Consider the following 12,605-nt stretch of genomic DNA (forward strand, 5'->3'; position numbering starts at 1 on the left):
TATCTTAAAAGTAATTACACCAATTGGACTGCATCTTTTGTTAGTGCACAACATGCAGAGTAACAGTGATAAAAGACAATTGGCCACTCTAAATTTAATGTGTGCTTTGTTATTTAAACCATGTAGCACTTTTCTTTTGAAATGTATATTCCAAACTTCAAACTTTAACTATCAGTAATGATTATGATCTCATGAGACCCAGAAGAAACAAGAAATTTGCTCCAGATCCAAAGAGAAATTTAAAGACTGACATGAAATTCGAATAGAGCAAGGCATTAGCATTTACCAAAAAAGCTGTTTTTCAATATGTGTATTTTAGCAAATTTATATGCAACCATCATAAAATGAAACACGAAGTTCTTATCTGCTAGAGTAAGGAAAATCAATTTTGGGCTTTATAGCCAAAATACCTTCCTATGAACTGATAAATAGTTCTCCCCATCTAACCACCACTCACCCTTTAAAAATATAATAAATACAATTAATGCCACCGTTATTGTTATTGCTAACACGGCAACTAATCTTTTTTACAGTGTTTTGTTGTTGCTGTAGTGAACTATTTCCACGTGTGAAGGATTTACAGTAAGAGGCGATACAGTACAACAGTGAAGAGCACATGCGCTGAATCCAGACTGGATTCAAATCTTGGTTTTGACATTTACTAGCTGTGTGATCTTGGGCATATCTTACTTAACCTCTTGGTACCTCAGTTTCTCATCTGCAAAAAAAAAAAAAAAAGTAAAAATTAGAAGAAAAAAAAAGATATTATCACCCAGTATCTACCTCATTGGGTTTTCCAGAAAAGATGCATTTATAAATCTGAGCAAAGTGCTCGGAACAGCACCTGTAAACGCTAAGCACCGTCAGAGTTTGCTTCTAACATCATTATGGGGATGATGCTGTTTCTATAACCATTCTGATGAAGAACAACCAGAGTTCTAGCCTGCTTTGTCATGATTACTGACGAAGATGCCACTGAAAAAGAATTCGGGAGCATCCCGACGGGGCCAGCGGATTTCAAGAGGCGACGATCAACGCGCAAGATCCACGCTCGCAACCCCGGGCCTGGCGCCGGGCAGGGGCGCGGCACTCGATTTCCTTCCCTGCCTCCGCCGTCCCCCTGGCGCGCATGCTCAGTCCTGCTCGGCCCTTGCCTTTGATTTATTTTTTTCTGGGCGGCCGCCGCGACCCGGGACTGGCTCGGGGATGGGAAGTGAAGCCCCGGGAGCTGCGGCAGCGGCGGCGCTGTGAGGAGCAGCCAGGGGGAGGCAGCTGCGGCTCGTCGGTGAGTATCTGGGAAGCGCTGCCATGGCGTTTCGTAAGAAGAGCACCAAGAACCCCCCAGTCCTGAGCCACGAATTCATCCTGCAGAATCATGCGGACCTCGTCGCCTGTGTGGGGATGTTCTTCGTGCTGGGGCTTATGTTCGAGGGAACGGCCGAAGCATCTATCGTTTTTATTACTCTTCAGCACAGTGTTACCTTTCCTGCAGCAGAAGAGCGAGCCACAGAATCAAAGTTCCTTTACTATTATGGCATCAAAGATTTGGCCACGGTTTTCTTCTACATGCTAGTGGCAATCATCATTCACGCCACAATTCAGGAGTATGTGTTGGATAAAATTAACAGGCGAATGCAGTTCCCCAAAGCGAAACAAAGCAAATTTAACGAATCTGGCCAGTTTAGTGTATTCTACCTGGTTTCTTGTATTTGGGGCACATTCATTCTAATTTCTGAAAACTGTCTGTCAGACCCAACTCTCTTATGGAGGGCTCATCCCCATAATATGATGACCTTCCAAATGAAGTTTTTCTACATATCACAGTTGGCTTACTGGTTTCATGCCTTTCCTGAACTCTATTTTCAGAGAATCAAAAAGCAAGATATCCCTCGTCAACTTGTCTACATTGGCCTTCACCTCTTTCACATCGCTGGAGCTTACCTCTTGTACTTGAATCATCTGGGACTTGTTCTTTTGATGATGCACTACTTTGTTGAGTTACTTTCTCACATTTGTGACCTGTTTTATTTTAGTGATGAAAAGTACCAGAAAGAGTTTTCACTGTGGGCAATTGTGTTTATTTTGGGTCGACTTGTGACTTTAATTGTGTCTGTGGTGACTGTTGGCTTTCACCTGGCCGAAGGGCAGAATCGGAATCCAGATGCTATTGGTGGAAATGTAAATGTGTTGGCAGCTAAAATTGCTGTTCTTTCATCCAGTTGCACCATCCAAGCGTACATAACATGGAATTTATTTAATGTCCAGCTTCAGAGGTGGATGGAGGAAGACACTACTCTTCAGGCCCCCGTTGTGAAGAAGAAACGGACTAAAGGGAGATCTTCTAGAAAAGGAACAGAAAATGGTGTAGCAACTTCAAATAGAGTAGACTCTCCGCATAAAAGGAAAGAGAAATCTTCATAATGAATTACACGCTAATTGATTACTGTCCCCAAAGAAGTCTGCTCTTTACTATAAGATACCTTTGTGTGCTACAGATTTTTCTGTTCTTCAAAATAGTTTGTGCTGTCTTTGATTTCTGTTATTGTACTGTGTAATGTATTTTTTTAAAGGCACTTGAGGGGAGGATGCTTATTATGAGTGGGAAAAAATTTGATATAGACTAAGCAACATCAAACGGTTCAGGGATGACCACCATATTTTGTTTTGTTATTTTGAACATTTTTCCTAATAATTTGTAGATATAACTAAAAATTCCACATATCAGTGACACAATTTCTTGCTCCTGGCAATCTTTTATACCATTAGCAAGGTGGTCTGGTATAGCAATGTCACATTTTTTAATGTTCTCTTTTAGGATAAAATGGAAATATTATAAAGGTGGAATTCAACTTCATTACGTTTTCGGTATTCTCTAATTCTTAGAATTTTTAAACTTTTGGTTTTTTTAGAACTTACAACTGAAGAAAAGATTTGTAAAAGCACCAAAATAATGATGTGTTTTATATGTAATGTTGTTATTATTACATACCCATTAAAAATATTAATGGGTAATGTGTGGAGATTTATGACCATATATTGAATCAAAATATCATGAATTAATATAAAAGTGTTATTGAAGAGGTAAAATCATTCTTGTCCATTTAAACACTTGTAAACTAGCAATCAAATAATTAAATATTTACGTAAAAGGAAATCAGACTTAGTCTTTTTTGCTATGTTTATTAAAAATTATTCTTAATGAAGCTTGTTATAAGTTTGGTATCCTCAGCAACTTGGGAAAAATATTATTTAACCTGCAAATCATTTTGAAAAACAATGCTTAGTTGATTTATAGCTATAAAAAGAAGGTCAGCTAATTACATACGGAAAAAACTTAACACACTAACCTAAAGTACTTTGAAAATCAGGTGGATAGTCTTATGAAAGGTCTGTCAAAAATACTGTTATAATTATAGTGCTGCTTTCATCTTTAATTGGGGAAACATTCTGTATGAGCCCTATTTTGGATATGTATGTATACTAAGGTATACATGGATATATAGGTATATAGATAGTATCTTTATTGAAGCCAATAGAAAGGATGGGTGTAGTGGGTGAGTATTTTATTTATCTCCTTTTCTCAACCTTCATTTTGATTTCACTTCCATAATGTGAGTGTTTATACTTTTTTCGGGAGACAGTGCTTGAAAAATATGCTAGAATAAGGCCATATATTTCCCATTCATCTGTTTTCTCACACCGTGCCTCTCATCTCTGCTTTTGATAGCCTTCTATTTGGTTTGTTGTGGGTAATTCAGCTTTTCCAGTCATGGGGCGGGGGCGGGGGTCATGGTCCTTGAAAATTAAATTTAGTATACTTGTATTGTAGACTAAAGACAGAAGAGCCAGTCTTGGCCAAGTTTTCTTTTCTCTTTGGTTTGAGTAGTGCACAACAAAGCAAGATTGTTTTCTTTTTAGACTATAGAATCCATTATCCTTCTTTTCTTTCCCACTTCAGTTGCCTAAGGCTGTCTTGTTGGAAGCACATGCCCTGAGGCCCAAATTATAAGAACACCACTTTAACCAACCATTGTGCAACTGTAAAAGAAGGATTTTCAACTTCTCATGTGAGAATGGTCTTTCGAATTTCCTCACTTCTAAAGAATTCTAGCCTGTTACTTGTAACTCCACTCCTGGTAACAAATTTCTTATCCATTTTATACTTCATCTGAAAGTAAGTACAGGCCCAACTCAAATTGGTAAATGATTACAAGAAAATCACTATCTTATGTGACAACTTCGAAGAATTAAACTGGGTTTAACATTAAATAGGATTAGAGCCTGGATGGATTTTCTTGGCTTTGTCCCTCTCAGATTAACTTTCTACTTGGTAGCATATGGTTATAGCTGTTCTAGACTTTATACCTATACACTACATGGTAGAGAGGAAGGGAGAAAACCAGATTTCTAGAATTCAGCATACTAAGAGTTACCTTTAGTGAACTCCTATGATAGAGGGGTATACTGGATTGGTTGGTCAAGTTAGGCTGTATGCTTCACCTGTGGAAAAAGGCAAAGCATATTTCTTGTAAGATGCAGATTCGTGAAAGGTAGCACAGTTATTGAAAGAGAAAGGGGGAAGGATGCTGTGTACATCTCAACTATTCATAAAAATTAAATAAGAGTTGCCAGAATATAAACGTATGCCAAATAAATTATGAAAACAGTGCTACCAATGACATTCAGCAATACAAATTAATTCCCTCTTTAATATACACTCCAAAAAAATATAATCATGCTATAGTAGATCTTAGTGCAATAATTGGTTTCTGTTAAAATGGACCACATGAAAAACAAAATTCCCATTATGATTACTCAAGGTGTTATTAAAGCAGGCATTCGTTAACCTTATGAAAACTCAAATAACTAATTAATCACCAAAAGTTGCATAGGTCATAAAGGTATGTCTGATATTTGAATTTGAAGATTCTGCTCTGATTTATTGGCTTCAATGATTGCCAAACTTTATTCTTTAAAATAAGTCTACAGGTATAGATTTCCTAGGAAGGATTCAAAGTCAATTTTCTTTAAAAAAAAAAATTACTCTAGCACTTAACTAAAAGTATATCTTATTTTTCTTAAATAGTATAAATGTGTTTCTCAATCTATATATCTCATAAAAGATAAGCAAGTTTTAGACCCTATTATTTTCCTGGTGATCAGTGTAATTCTCCATTTCATTTCAATAAAGAAAAAAAAAAAACCTTGTAAATATTTCTTCATTTATCTATAAATATGTATAGCCAATAGTATATTAACCTGGAATAGATTCAAGAAGGTTACTTGCAACATTAATAATTTAAAGATATCTTGAAGAAAGGATATACTCTGATATTATTTTAATTTGGAAAAACAAGGGTAAAATTTTAATTTCTCACTTAATCAGACTAAATGAGAACAGTTTAGAAAAGTAATAGAAGACTTACCACTGATGCTCTTTACTGGACATGACATATGGGAGTAGTTCGTGAGAGGAAGTTCCTACAGGAGAAGCAAGCTGGAGAATGTGGCCTGTGCAGTGGGCTGGGACTCGGGTAGTTTTGTTATGGCAGAGAATGCCTCTTGTGAGCCTAGACCATTGTAATCTGGAGACAGAGGATGCCTGGCATGGCAGGGATGATAGACAGTATGAGTGAGTATATGGAGGTAATTGAGGTTTAATGACATACCAGATTACCAGAGAATTCACACACTTCCATCTCCTGAATTTCTCTGGAAATAGAGTGTTTTTGTTTTTGTTTTTGTTTTCACTGCCATCTTTCAATCAAACCTATATTGTGGGAGGAACTACCCAAACTCAATTAAAAAATGCAAATTCCTATCAACTATGTAGAAACATTATAAATCCATCGTTAAAAAATCACACATTTCTAAGTATTAAATTGGAATTTTCCTCATGATTTTACAATCATATGACTAAGTTTTACCTTCTAAATCCCTGTGAACAAATCCTTTTAGGGTCCTGCACCACATGGAATTTTAAAATATTTAATAACTATGAAAGAAGTCAAATGTTAAGATGTCTCCAAGGTCATTCACCTTCTTCTTCCTCAGTCCTGGTCATGTGTTTTGGGCTACTGCATTGGGTCAGCTACATCTTTTATCAGCAATGCTAGTACATCATTACTGTGACATTAGTTTAACTCTGTTCATTTTTAAATACAAGCAGACCTTTAACACACATCACATTCCACTTTTACTTCCTACATTTCAGTTGTATTGCTATAAATTCGGCAAAGAAAGGTAATAATATGATTATAAATAATGGTCAATAAAATAAATTATGGCTATCCTTGCTGTGGTCCTTAGAGTTGTGTGAACTTCGGAAAACACTTAAACATTCTAAGTATTGGATTGCATATCTCTAAAATGACAAACATATTTATCTCAAAAGCCTCTTTGAAGATTGAGAATATATGTATATACAGTATCATAAACTGTAGGTGCATAGGCTAGTTCACATGTTGTCTATATATATATATATATATATGCCCACTTATGTATGTAGTCTCATTTTTATACACACACACACACACACGTACTCATGTACATAGTCTCATTTACCATATATGCATTTATGCATATATATATGCATGTATGCACATACAAAAGTAGGTAATTTCCCCTATACATTTACTTGTTTATTTTTTAATTTATTTTTGATGTATTTTAAGATTTTATTTATTTACTTGACAGAGAGAGAGTGCGCAAGCAGGGGGAGCAACAGGCAGAGGGAAAGAGAAAAGCAGGTTCCCTACTGAGCTCCATCCCAGGACCCTGGGGTCATAACCTGAGCTGAAGGCAGACACCTAACTGTCTGAATCACCCAGGTGCCCCACTTGTTTATTTCTTAATAGACTTTAATTTTTAGAGAAGTCTTAAGTTCATAGCAAAATTGAGCAGAAAATATAGAGTCCCCATATTACTCCTAAGTCCCTCCCCTACCCAAACTTCCCTATTATTAATATATCCACTAATTTAGCATCATAAAAAATAGTCCCATTGCCTAAAAGTCCTCTGTGCTCCTTCTCTCCCCTATTCATTTTTTTATAAAGATTTTATTTATTTATTTGACAGACAGAAATCACAAGTGGGCAGAGAGGCAGCCAGAGAGACAGGGGGAAGCCAGCTCCCTGCTGAGCAGAGATCCCAATGCGGGGCTCGATCCCAGGACCCTGAGATGATGACCTGAGCCGAAGGCAGGGGCTTAACCCACTGAGCCACCCAGTAGCCCCTTCCTTATTCATTTTTGAACACTATACAGATGTACGGCATTGAGTTTTCCCTTATGTCTTAGCAGGAGGCAATGGAAAAGTGTGATAGTTCAAGTATAGTTCAAGAACTCCACCTCTGTATTTAGCTGATATTTTCTAAGGGATCCTTTCCCAAATGTATGAATTATTTTGACTAAATAACGCACATCATAAATACATACACAACTATATTTAAAATGTCTAGAAACTGTCTTTTGAGTAAATGTTCACTTAAAGAGTTACTAAATTCCTAGTAACCATGAACTATTTTTCTGACAAATGATGGAAAATATGAATGATTTCATGTAAAAACTTTTGATATATATAAATTCTGAATATAGGTCTTTATACTGAAAGCACTTGAAAACATTGGTCTAGATAAATTCATTACCAATAAAAATTCAGTTCATAGCATATTCGAATTACATTTCAGACTAAGTAAATGAGCTAAGCATTTATTTAGGAAAATCCAAGAGCATCAACAACCATTTTAGTAGTTATGAGTACTAGACAACAAGCTCCTTTGGTGTCAAGTAATATATTTTTTCTTTGGCATTTCACTATCATTAACTAACATAGTGTCTCTTAGTAGTTTCTCAGAATTTGTCGAACTCAGTTGAAATAACCTTTTATTTCATAATTAAATAAGGAAGCAATATTTAGTATGACATTCCTTTGCTATCTTTTTAAATATTGACTTCCTTTCTCTTTTATACCCTTTTCCAGTTTGAAGTATTAATTATTAATTTATTGCTGGTTTCCCATACCAGTCTGAGGTCTGGGGTTGTGAGTTTTTTTATTTGTTTGTTTGTTTTTTGTTTTGTTTTGCTTTAAGATATTTATTTATTTATTTTAAGTGGGTTCCATGCCCAATGTGGGGCTTGACCTCACGATCTTGAAATTAAGAGTCCCATGCTCTACTGACTGAACCAACCAGGTGCCCCAAGTCTTTAAATTACTAAGGTAAACTTAACATCTAGTACAATACCTAATACAGTGGATGCACACAGTTAAAACTGTGTTCACTGACAATGAACTCAATCTGTGGCAGAGTATACATTATTTACTGGGCTACCTATGTCTTACAAAAACTAACATATGTAAACTTTGATTTTTTTTTTTTTTAAAGATTTTATTTATTTATTTGACAGAGATCACAAGCAGGCAGAGAGGCAGGCAGAGAGAGAGGAGGAAGCAGGCTCCCTGCTGAGCAGAGAGCCCGATGCGGGGCTCGATCCCAGGACCCTGAGATCATGACCCGAGCCGAAGGCAGCGGCTTAACCCACTGAGCCACCCAGGCGCCCCTAAACTTTGATATTTTGTTTTTAAGCTACTTAAATGAAAGCTGTGGTTCCAAACATTGGACTTTTCTTTGGAAATATCTGAGAGTCCTGCAGCATCAACCTAATGATGCTTGTGATTTGCCAAACTCTGAAACTTCAGTGCTTTTTCTAGGAATTAAGCTACTTTAAAAATCTTCAATACATGGATCAGAATTTTATTTTTAATGTGCACATGAATAAAAGATATGATATTTGATCCACATCCTGAAAAGCAGTTTTGTAATGCTAAAGAACAAGAAGAACAATGCTATTTAAAATGATGAAAATGACTAAGGCAAGGACCCATCACAGAAGCCAAACCTGAGTAATGGTTGATGCCATAGGCAAAAAAAAAAAAAAAAAAAAAAAAAAAGTAAACAATGTCATGGAACCCAAAATGAAAGTATAATAAGAGAATGAAGATATCAGTTTTAGCCAATACTATTGATCAATCAAGTTTCTTAAGATTAGAAATAATAAAGCCTGCACTAGGCAACATTTAGGTCACTGGAGACAATGGCAAGATCAGTTTCAGTGGAATTATGGGATGAGAGGAGCCCTAGTGAAATGGATTAAGGAGAGAATGGGGGGTAAGGATGTGTAATATGCTATCACAAATACTTTTTGTAACGAATGTCTCTGTGAAGAACAGAGGAGAGGAAAAGAATAATATATCCTCTTATGCAATAAGCAAAGATGGACATGGAGTCAAGAGTTGGTTTTGTTGTTATTTTTGTAATTCTTTTTAGGTTGAAAGATATTAGGAATATCTATATATTTGTATGCTGAAAAAGATATGACAGAATGGAGGATGACAGCTGCAAGAGAAAAGCCCAGTTACATGAGTCCACCAAAGAAATGCATATACAAATATGCTTTCCTGATCACTTTTAATCTCCAGTTTGCATATTTTCAGGCAACCTTTGAAACATCTGTATACAACAGACACGTATAAGGAGATGTATATATCTCCTTGACTTTATTTTATATTATTGCATTATAGTAGGTATTAGATTTACCATTATGACCATTAAAATCTGAGCGGTGGTAGTAGTATAAAAATTTTTAAGGGATGGTGTTAGTTGATCCTTTTCCTTTTTTTCCCCCCCAATATGTGTTGTTCTAACTTAAGTGATTTTTTTTTCTCCCAGAAATGAAAATTAAAATCTATTCAAATGGAGAAGACATTGAATTAAGTATTTACAGTTGACCTCTCTCTTTGGTTGACATATTGACAAACAACTCGTATCATTTTGTAAGGACTGGGTGGATGTCTATTTCTGTCAATTAAGGAACTTGTCAACCTTAACAGGGGGTAATTATCCCCAAACAACAAGTTGCCATTAAAAGGGTTATGAAATGTGTGCAAATATAATTTATTCAACTAAGCAAAACTGATTGCTTCTATTAGCATACATTCCACACTTTTCAAAATCCTAGGAGTACTTTAGATGCATGAAAGTCCTCTTAAATTCTTTCTATTGATGCAACACATAACCATTACTCATATGAGCAAATATGTGTCACATTATAGGATTTTAAAGTTTTATTTTTTTGAAACACAATTCTAGATTTCCATGGGTTTAAACATTTTACCTTGCTAGGCCATTTATTCAGAGAAATTCAAGCAACCAACCACCGGATACCTTTAAACTCTTATCAGAAAATAGCTTAATCCAAGAAACTACTAACTCAGAACCTACACAATATTTTTAAACACAGAATCTTTGCTGGAATTTTTATATATGTCACCACATTCCAAGTTAGAAGTAAAATTAATATAGGCCTGCTGAAACTCAGTGAAATCTAATATCTGGAAATTTTATGTTTATCATATCAGTGATTAAAACCTATATTAAACAGCAAAATGTACATTTACAAGGTCATTTTTTTTTTTTTTGGTTTAGCTCTCATATCTTTAAGATACCTACAGCAAATTTTAAAATATCCAACCTATACATAGCACAGTCAAAACTGTAAACAAATCTATAAATTTTAGAGGAAAAAATGTTAAATAGTTTAAAAAAAAATGCCAACAAGCTGAATTTCGGCAAATGCCGCATGCATTTATGAAAATCATCAGGAGATAATGAAAATATATTTGAAAGTAATATATCTCTAGCCATAATGTACAGATATCTTTTTTGGCTTTCTTTTTGCCTCTTGGTTCTATTTTTTTTTTCTCTCCATCCTTATTTTCCAACAAATTCAAATAATATAATGGATTTCAAAGGCACCAGGTGTTCATCTGATTCTGAGAAAACAGGAAATCTGAACTGTGTTTTCTTTTTAATTGAAGTTTCTATCTTTCCATTCAATTATCATGGTTAGGACTAAGCAGAGCTCATGATAAGTTAAAATTTAAAAAAAAAAAGGAAAGAAAAGAAAGTATACTTTTTTGAAAATTCACACCAAGAAGAGAAAGGCCTGCTGATGTTTTTAATCAATTTCATTATTCCTGTCAGTAAGGCTAATTCATATTAAAACATCCAAAAACTCATTCATTAACCCTGCTTAAACACCTAATATTACTATATTTTGGAGGCTGACTTTTTAAATATTCTTATATTTTAACAAAAAGGACGTATTTTGAAAGCAATTTTCCCATTTGAAAATAACCTATTAGTTACACTCTATCACATACATACACATTAGTAGAGAAAAAAACAACATAAACTAGGAATAGCTTTATGTAACACACTTACATAACATGTCTGATAAAATCATGTGATTGGTTAGACAAAGAAAGATGTCCAAAAGATTATAAGAAAAAAAGCCAGCAAGGGAAGGTTTCAATGAAGCTCTGGGAAGTTACCTTAGGTAACCAGAGTGCCTAAGTGTCACATGGAACATTCATTCCAGGTCAGATGGCATGTCTGTTACTTGAACTTGCTCCAATTTTGGTGGTCACAAAGTCCTATAAAACAAAGAACTGTTCTAGCTAACCTAAACTTTAGGCCAAAACGTCTACCTTTTTCTTTAGAAGAAAAGCAAGTTTCAGTAAGCATTCCTCAAATATTTCTTGGGCATTTTCCAGATTTGGTGGTAGGCAGTGAGGAGCTAATGATAAACAACATATCCAGCGACAGGCTATAGTTAAGTGGTATGTACGGCTTGAGAATCAGCCACAGTGCGATATTCAGAAGCTGTCTAGACAAGCAGAGTGTCAAAAATTTCCTTAGAAAGACAAATACAGTGGCGGAGTGTGCATCATCCCCTAGAACGGCTCCAACAGCAATGCAGAGGTAAGCGATGGGCGAAATAACGTATGATTTCAACACAGTCTTGATTTCAACACAGTCTTGACTAGTTGTTCAGAAGAATAAAGTCAATAAGCCTGGCATTGCTACTGGGTGAGTCTTGGGCTGCAGTGTGGACAGGAGGCGCGGTGCGTTCAGGGTGGTGGGAGAGCTGAATGCCCCAGCCTCACGGAGAATCGGTGCCCTGGGTGAAAGGGTAGCGGTGCAAATGGCACAAAACCTTGCACAGGGCAGCATTATGTGCTGATCTATGGCAAGGTGGGAATGGTAGAGGCAAGAACAGCCAGAAGCAACTTATGAGAGTGGCTGTGATTAGGTATGGGAGAGAGGAAGGAGAACTTGAAGGAGTCAACAACTTCTGAAGTTACACTTTTTGAATATAAGTCATTGACAGAATGCTGTTAGAATGAGCTGGTTGGTGAAGTCTAAAGAAAACAACTAGCCCACTAAAATAGATCAGACTGGAGACAATTCAGTGTGATACATCACATGGAAAACACATACTCAATTTACCAAAACATAGGCACATCCGAAGTTTAACGATGATTATGAGAGAATAGTTGATAACATGAGAATATTTGTAAATCAGAAATGGAATCACGTATATCCACTTCAAACTTCCTATGAAATTTTGTGACAGCTGTTTGAATTAATCCTTGGTGCCCCGATGGCGGCATCTCTGTACTACATTATTTATTATCTCCCTGCATGATGGTCCTTATGTGAATAACTAAGCCCTTTAACAGTCCCCTCACTGGAGTCCCTCTTTG

General features: G+C 35.9%; 1 protein-coding gene across 1 annotated transcript; it reads left to right on the forward strand.

Annotated features, from left to right (window-relative positions):
• The first annotated feature begins 1,308 nt into the window (after nucleotides 1-1,308).
• Nucleotides 1,309-2,421, forward strand: LOC111157629 (translocation associated membrane protein 1-like 1). Its single transcript, XM_022519217.1, has one exon. It carries the CDS (start codon nucleotides 1,309-1,311, stop codon nucleotides 2,419-2,421), a length of 1,113 nt encoding a protein of 370 aa, XP_022374925.1.
• The last annotated feature ends 10,184 nt before the right edge of the window (nucleotides 2,422-12,605 follow it).

Source organism: Enhydra lutris, unplaced genomic scaffold (assembly GCF_002288905.1).
Source record: "Enhydra lutris kenyoni isolate GAN:26980312 unplaced genomic scaffold, ASM228890v2 scaffoldscaffold3, whole genome shotgun sequence".
Classification (NCBI taxonomy): Eukaryota; Metazoa; Chordata; class Mammalia; order Carnivora; family Mustelidae; genus Enhydra; species Enhydra lutris.

Bases quoted from the DNA above. Each gene is read 5' to 3' on its own strand.
- LOC111157629 (XM_022519217.1), top strand. From the start codon at position 1,309: ATGGCGTTTCGTAAGAAGAGCACCAAGAACCCCCCAGTCCTGAGCCAC.